General features: G+C 41.8%; 1 protein-coding gene across 1 annotated transcript in view; it reads right to left on the bottom strand.

The window, feature by feature from the left end:
• The window catches only part of LOC106820853 (putative uncharacterized protein YIL100C-A), a gene marked incomplete at both ends in the record, with an annotated part of 7,398 nt that extends 5,557 nt beyond the window's left edge, over positions 1–1,841 (bottom strand). The window contains one exon of the mRNA XM_014825446.1: positions 1,807–1,841. Within this exon, the coding sequence (XP_014680932.1) occupies positions 1,807–1,841 (35 nt within the window). The remainder of the gene's footprint in view (positions 1–1,806) is intronic.
• Positions 1,842–9,095: the final 7,254 nt, after the last annotated feature.

Genomic DNA, 9,095 nt, shown 5'->3' with positions numbered 1-9,095 from the left:
ATATAATTAGGCTGCGCTTCGCGGTGTATTCACATCCTGTCATGAAAAGACGCGCGTCGACCTTCAAGTCAAACCAGCAGAGTCTTCGCGCTGCTGCGTGTGTAGAGAACGTACGGCCTATAACAGTTATCCACAGACAATGGTCGTGAGCGTGTGAATATATTTCTACTTCATCTCGAGGCGCAGACGCAGAATGTGATTTCGAGCCGAATACTGTTTTTATCGGATTCCCTTTTTGATGGGCCTTGGATTGCATGGCATGCAGAATCAATGAAGCGCGGATTGTTTTAAAAAAATACTAAAACTTGCCTAAACCAGAAATCGTCATGTTCTTGAGATGAGTGCCTTTCGAAATTGCTTGTGGTACAATTCGCGGGTCGCACGCGAAGCTATTTGCGGTGTAGAATTATTAATCCGTAACGGGTAAATTCTGGTAAGTTTTTCGCTCATAGTTTGTTATGGGAGCCAGCAAAAATTCGCAAAAGCATGAAGGTTCGCGCAAGCTTAGCAATTAGTTTTCCCATTTTTAGCACACTGGCTGACATCACACACTTGTGGCACTGCTGTTACACGAGGCCTCGTTATTATCAGGAGCGTATATGACAAATGACAAAATTTGTCATTATACGCTGCCTGTTATTATGAATACAGCGGCTGCCCAACTTCCGCGCATTTTTGGCGTGAAGCTAATCTCACTCTCTCAACTCCGGGTCTGATTAATTCTCACAGGCATACAAACAAACAGAAACTTTTGAGTCAAATTCATAATATATTATATATATATATATATTATATATATATATATATATATAATACTATATATATTGCCGCTAATCCACATACAAACAGAACTACAGTACAGTCTGTATCCATCTACTTCATGTGTATGTTTAAAAACTCACTAGGTATTGCACAATTTCAAGCCTAAAATTGCCTCAAAATGCTGCCTGGTGCTTGAGGAAACAGCTGCCCACACTCCCCCGCTGCCGTTCGCCTCCGCTCGCGTTCGCAGTTAACGCTTACTCTCAACTCTTTCCTCTATAACTTCGATTGGCAGCTTATGAATATGTATGACTTTCTTGATAATTTGTTATTACCCGTGAATTCGCTGCCATTGCAATATTTTTTTTGAAATATTTTTTGAATATTTATTTTAAATATGAAATTTACACGATGAATTCAAGTGAATTTGAAAAAATCGTGTCTAGCTATTTTGCTAATTTAACCGCTGCATATCTGTATCTACCGTGTGAGTTTAGATAAGTGTATTGTATCGTGACTGTGCCGTACGGGTATGTGTGATCGCGCTACGTCGTATTGCATCATATCTTTGTACATATTATATTAGTAAATTGTAATTAACGGCCGCGAATGTTTGTTACGCTGTATATTCCTCTGCGTATAAAACCTGCATGCGTCCGTATTTTATGTGGGCAAGTAATAACTAATACTTGTGCGATGATGCGCCCATTGCCTTCGATTGTACTCACAATGGTGAACACCCACTTTAAAAATGATAGCAAATATGTGCATAATTAAATGATTGAAATTAACTTGTTGATTGTTAGAACTTAGGTTGTTCGATTCTATAGTGGTTCTTCATTTAGTAGTTCTAAAACATGCAACAAAAAACTGGAAGGTGGATAATAATTTATTTTATACATATAAAATGACTTGCAGCTTGTTTGGCTCTTCTACGTGTACATAATAGTATATTATACACATATAGTAAATGAGCATATAGATATACATATACATGTACATGTGTAACATATAACAATAATTATAACATCTACATGTACATGTTAAATATACATATACATGTACATATGCATATAAACATGTACATGTACATTACACTGTAGATATACATATACATGTACTTGTACATTAACATGCCATAAATGTACATATAATACTTATACATATACCTGAACATGTGCATATACAGGACACGCACATGATATAACACTCATTAGTATATAAGATATACATATGAAGTGTACATGTACATGTACATATAGATATATACATGAACGATGTACAGTATCATGTACATCGTAAGATATCATAGAATATACAGTATGCATCTGTAAGTACTATCAAGGATGTACTCAGCACTAATAATCCCTCTTATTATTATAGTATGGTATTTATTAGTATTTAGGTATTATTAGCCTCTTGATGTAACATGCGATGCCCCGTTAATCATGGACCATCAATGGATTTTATTGTCAAGTCGCGCATGTAATCGGTTCTGTTGGTGAAATCTGCGTGTAATATTTCGTCCTGATTGAACACAGCAGGGCGGCTGGAAATGTAATCAGCGGAAGCTCAATCTCATCAGGGTATCATTAGGCTCGACATATTGGAGGTGAGACTCTTGGAGATGCGACGTGGATGGATGTCGTAATCGTGCCGCAATTAATTTACCACCTCTCACGCGCGGCCGGCGTGCGTGCATGCGTGTGGTGCGGTGCGTCGCTCTGCGGCGTGCGTGCGGTGCGTGGCCGTGCGTTAGCTGTGTGCGTGTGTGTGCGTGTGTGTGCGTGTGTGTGTGTGTGTGCGTGCGTGCGTGCGTGCGTGCGTGGGAGCGTGTGTGTGTGAGTGTCGGCACGTGTTTGACTTGAGCGAGAAACCCTAGCAGCAACTTTGCGGCACGCAGCAATGCATACTCGGCTAATGGAACAGACTAGCGCGATGTAATTTCAGAATCAGGCAGAACTAGAGTAGTCAGATTGTAATCTGCAGCCGCCGCTTCGATTGTGATGAAGAGCATCAGTTGTGTGTGTTTCCTCAGTGTTCGATAGCTAAAGAGCAGTGATATCGAGTGTCGGAGAGAGTAAGAGGGGGGAAGGAAGGGGAGATGAAGAGCGAGACAGAGCGAGAGTGAATGAACACGAGAGGAAGTGATAGGTATAGAGAAACAGCGACAAATAAAGAAACAGAAGGAGCAAGAGAAAGAGAGAGAGAGAGAGAGAGAGAGAGAGAGAGAGAACGCGAAAGAGGAGGATGAGAAAGAGCTAGAGAGAGATAAATAGCACTAGAAATTAGGGACGAAATAAGGAGGAATAAACAGCGACAAATATAGAAAGAGAGTGAGGAGGCTGAAAGAAAGTGGAGAAGGAGATGGTAGAAAGAGAGGTGAGCATCGTGTGGCGCTCGCACGTGCGGCAGTAATGACGCAGTCTCTGCCTCGCGCGCGCCCGGCACTTTGACAGATTTTTGAGAGCAAACCATTTACGTTTGCAGACAGCTCAGTGTCACGTCCACACATCACAGCGCCGCTCGTGCACGGCCACGCTGTAAAATAGTCGCCCCGTGCCGTGTGCTGTAAATGCCAGCTCTAGTATTACAGCGAGATGGGTCAGAGAGATTTCACCGATACAGAAGAGTTCCCTCTTGCAGAATCTAGTACACACTGTTCGTGTGAGCCCGTGAAACGTCCATCAATAGCTATTAGTTTAACGATAAGGTTTTATTTGACGTTATTCGATTTCTTTACTGAAATCAACCCAATATTTACGCATGCATATATACGATACCTCCGCGGGGTCAACTAACGTGATACAGATACTGATACAAAGAGGCAGATTACTGTTATTTTGAAGACATCGTTTAAGTGTATTATTTAAGACACTGGTGCGCATGTATGGAGTGTATATATGCCCCGGTGTTATATAGTCAACATTCGGGGATGCATAGCAATGCACGTGATATAACCTATCGCTAATACATTACATATAGATGAAAGCAAGTACATGATTCATTGGACGCGTGAGGAAACATGATTGGATTTACATTGGCGCGACTTAGCAAGGTCAGTTACCTATGGTGTTGGAGGCTGAGAAGCAATCTAATTCATCTAGCCTAATCGCCAATTATTTCGTGTGATTGATGCTGTAGTGAGAATTCATGTCTGATTAGTTTTCTCGTTATTATTCTACCTATAATTAGCTGAGCGAGTCAGTCTGTGACGTCAGACTACGATCTGCCACTCACACACTATTTTAAATATGTATAATCGCATTAAAAAATTAATTTGGGAAGATACAACGCATACGCTAAGCCAGATCTTAGCCGATGAAGAATCTGATGGAATTTGATAAAATTCCTGAACATGTGCTAATATAGCAAACAGTTATATCTAGATTCGCGCATGCTTAAATTGCGAAAAATTAAAGTATTTCTGTGAAAATATACATGTACATTCAGTAGAGAGAGTATATACGTGTCCCGAATGAATCTGTTGCGAGTACCATGCAAGCTAGGGCGTTCTCCCATTAGTTAAGAAAGTCATACTGATGTAATTTTATCACATCAGAGTGCTCTCAGGTATCCACTCTTCTCTTTAAATCTATTTCTATTTCTATTCTATACCTTTATTTCTATTTCTATCGGCTGATACTGAGCATGCGCGAACCCCGATTTAAGCCTACAAAACAGAAAAAATTCTTAAATATGCACTAATGTCTCAGAAAGTTAGATCTGGGTTCGCGCATGCTTTATGTCTGCCAAATGAGTATTTCGTTGAGATTTTACAGATACATGCAGCAGAGAATGAGTGCCCAGAGGGAATCTCGCGAGTACCATGCAAGCGTTCTCCCATTAATTAAGAAAGTCATCGTGACACAATTTCATTATATCAGACTGCTCTCTGATATCTACTGTATCGTCCTCTTAAATGTAAAATCTTAACAGACTACGATTCATTTTGGCATATACTAAGGCACACGCAAACCGTCTTGCCGTACATATGTGGCTGACTTTTGTCCATGTTTTGTAAGCTACGAGAGCATTATCCCCCACATCTCTCATTCCCCTAATCTTTGCATGAATCAATTGAAAATGCGACCAGCATTCGTTTATAAATCCCTGAACAATTATAACCCGAATACTAGTATCTCTCATCCTAGACAAGCAACCGCCAAGAGATTTCTTTTGGTTGTGTCTGGATGTCAGTAAACACTAGATAATTCTAGCATGTATGCGTGCGTGCGTGCGTGCGCGTGCGCTTATTGTGCATGAACGCATGCTTGCAGCGCTGACGTACATGCGTGCGAGTGCGCGCGTGCGTGCACTCTTCGTGCATGCGCGCGTACGTTCGCTCGTGCGTAAGTGCCGGCGAGTGTGCTAGTGTGAGGAAGAGGACATTAAAATTCAGATTCCAAGTTTAGCGCTGGCTCATATTGCTGAGTGCTGGCGGCATCTTTCGTTCGAATCTAGTTATCGCTTGAAAATGATGGCACTGGATGACGGTAGCTCGTATAACAAACCTGCCGCGCCCTAATCCGATTTGACGACGCCAGATTTTAACGGCGGACATTTTTAGAAATTTCCAATATGGCGCGTAATCAAATATGCGGCTACTTATGATAATTTATTTGATGTCAGTAAAAGTACATCATCTCTCATCTCTTCCAAACAAGGCTGACAGCTTCTGTTTAGATTGCCGTGATCGACTAGAGCGATCTTAGCGGCCTGATCAATAATCTCTCTACGCTCACAGATAAAGTATTAGCAAACGCATTTGTACGGCAATATTGTCTCCGCCTTGTAGTTATTCAATTAGACCTAACAACTCCAGTTCTTTCGCGGGGTAAGTTAGGCAGTCAGCTGCATAATTACTAGTGACGTCAGCTGACAATCGCAGTTAGTGTCTGATTCGTTACATGATATAGGAAGCAGTGTCCGCTGCTGCAGTCCATCATCATCATTAGCTAATATCTATATTTCTACCTACGGTTTATTACTAACCCGAGTGATTATAACTTGGGGGTTTTAAAATTAATAACCGCTATTATGTTAATATGTTAATAATGCTAATATGTTCAGTCATTAATGATAGATAGAGCTATGCGATGGCAACTTTGAATAACTAGCGCGGGTTTCCCTCGCGTCCCGCTTGAACTATTATCTAAACTTCCCCGGTATAACAGCTAAACAAAACAACAAATTGTATTTTCATAGTGATGCTAATTTTAGGTGTAGATGTCTTATCTGCGGCGCTTACTTTTACAATTTAAGAGAAACTGAATCATGTAACGGTGAACGCACGTACCGTTGACGTGATGTAGTACGCACGTATTGTTTACGTAACGTGGTGCGCACGTACTGCTTACGTGATGTAGTACGCACGTATTGTTCACGTAACGTGGTGCGCACGTACTGCTTACGTGATGTAGTACGCACATACTGTTTACGTAACGGTGTACACGCGTACCGTTTACGTGATATACGCACATACTGTTTACGCAAAGGAATACACACGTTCTGTTTACGTGACGGACTACACACGTACTGCTTACGTAACGTAGAGAAATTGCCGCGGAATCGTTAATTATTAATTGTCATGTTCTCGCGCGGATTCTATCTCTGCAGCTCTCGGGTGAGTCGATTTAGCGGTGCAATAAACTCATTACCAACGAGCGACGATTAATGAAATAAAATGTATGATTACGGTTTTATCACTCTGATTTACGTTGCCCTAATGTATGCTAGTATTACAACGTGTCTAGTTTTTCCTAAAACGATTATCTATCGTTACATAAAATGTCGAAGCTTTATTCACTTGTGTGATAATAAAGCTTGTAGAAAAAACAAATATTTTAACTATATATTAGTTGGTTGAAATACCTAACATACTAAATACTGAACTTGTTTTCACCGTCGTTCGTCGGTTACGCTGTATAACAGACTGCGTGGGTCGGTCTAGGGGAAAAATCAGTATGCTATGAATAGACATGCACGTCGCAACATATCATCTAGTCACTTGTTAAAAGAATGCTTACATCTTTCATCTCTCGCTTTGACACGTACAGAGAGGAGAGAGAGAGAGAGAGAGAGAGAGAGAGAGGAGAGAGGAGCGAGAGAGAGAGAGAGAGAGAGAGAGAGAGAGCAGAGAGAGAGAGAGAGCGCGCCGCCGAGCCGCGAGCGAACAGCGAGACGAGAGAGAGCGAGAGAGAGAGAATTAAAAAGAGAGAGAGAGAGAGAGAGAGAGAGAGAGAGAGAGAGAGAGAGAGAGAGAGAGAGAGACGACACTGTCTGTCATTATAATTTACGGCGTCTATTTTTACGCGCGTATGAGCTCTGTGTATAATTCATATACTGCCAATTATTCACCAGCAATCTACTGCTATTGATTCTCACCACTTTGTCGGTCTGTCCGTCTGTCTGGCGCCCCATTCTGTCCGTTGTCCGTCTGTCGCGTCTGTTTGTCAATATTTCTGGTGAATATGTCCTGTTCCAACTGCCTGCTGTCTATCTGTCTGTTTGTTTGTCCGTTCTCCTGTCTGTGCCGTGTTTGGTGTGCGCGGTAATGCGCAAATAAATATAGTAACTGCATTTCTGATATTTAATTCATTATCCCCTGAACTGTCTAGTGAAATGTCTGCGAGAGGTACGTTATTTAAAAACATCCCAAAGTGACCATACCTATCGCCGATATGATGGTAATTGATGAGGATCATGATGATGATGATCGCTGACGAGAGAGAGAAACGAGAGAGAGAGAGAGAGCGCGCACGCCGCTCCCATCAACCAACACCGCGGCTCCCTGAGAGGAAGCGAGAGCGCGCGGCGCCAAGAGATGAAACGCGCGCAAGATAGAGAGCCGCGCGAAGAGGAGAGAAGCAGGAGAGAAGACGAGAGAGAGAGAAGAGAGAGAGAGAGGAGAGAGACCAGAGAGAAAGACGAAGAGCGAGAGCGCGCGCCGAGGAGAGAGAGAGAGAGAGACGAGAATGAGAGCGCGCGAGAGAAGCGAGAGAAGAAAGAAGAGCGCGCGCTGCAGCAGCGAGAGAGAGAGAGAGAGAGAAGAGAGAGAAAGCGAGCGAGAGAGAAGGGGAGGGGGAAGAAGAGAGAGAGAGAGTATTGATTTGATCCCCGTCTTTTGAGTTGAATTCGCTCTTATCCGGGTCACGAATGTATAGCAGGCCTTTCATACTGCTACAGAAGACACGGAGATAGACGACGAGTGATCGTCGATGTATTGTCAATTTCTGCAATCATAAAGATTGATCTTTAAAGTCAGGCAATCTGTTAATGCTATTAATCATCCGACCAGTTTCGATAAAAGAAAATGATGAAAAAGGAATTTATTCATCTCTCCAAAATTAGGTCAAATTCCCTACACACACATACAGCACGCACGCATGCGCGCACATGCACATACGCGCGCATGCACGCGGGTAAATCGTTCGCACGAATAGGAAAACGGGGCGTTACACGCGCTGCTAGATGTTTGCTCATTTGTTCTCTCAGCGAAACTACGTGCATATTACAACGCGCACCGATATACACGCACGCACTTATTCACGTGTATGCACGCACGCCCTAACTCATTCACGCGCATGCACTCCCGCATTCACTCGCGCATATGCACGCACGCACGCACACGGTCAGACGCACGCTGCCACTTCAGATATTAATAAGCGCATAGTTACTATAAAGCGAATTGCGTCGAAGCGTCTACTTCAACACTTTACGGATTAATACACACGTTAGTAGCTGCCCGCCGCATACATGTACACGCGTTATTACGTGACAAGTCATGCGCCGCTATTTCCCATGTTTCCCTTCGCATCGCTTTAGCCGATGGAATTCAATATGCACCGCAGAGAAAACTCGTGGAACGGCCGCTGCTTACACGCTAGCGGCTCTGCTACGAAGTAGCTAATTAGTTTTACGAACGAGGTTCCATCATGCGGACTCCGTCGAGTATGGTGGCCGAGATGGCTACGGATATTTTTATTCCAAATTCATTTTCATTTCAAATTCATTTTCATACCAAATTTATTTTTATTTTAAATTCATTTTCATTCCAAATTCATTTTCATTTAAAATAGATTTTCGTTCCAAATTCATTTTCATTCCAAATTCATTTTTATTTCAAATTCATTTTCATTCCAAATTCATTTTCATTCCAAATTCATTTTCGTTCCAAATTCATTTTCATTCCAAATTCATTTTTATTTCAAATTCATTTTCATTCCAAATTCATTTTCATTCCAAATTCATTTTCGTTCCAAATTCATTTTCATTCCAAATTCATTTTTATTTCAAATTCATTTTCATTCCAAATTCATTTTCATTCCAAA

This window comes from Priapulus caudatus, unplaced genomic scaffold (genome assembly GCF_000485595.1).
Source record: "Priapulus caudatus unplaced genomic scaffold, Priapulus_caudatus-5.0.1 Scaffold50, whole genome shotgun sequence".
NCBI lineage: Eukaryota > Metazoa > Priapulida > Priapulimorpha > Priapulimorphida > Priapulidae > Priapulus > Priapulus caudatus.
The sequence above is the reverse complement of the archived record's forward strand: the minus strand, read 5'-3'. Positions and strand labels throughout refer to the sequence as shown.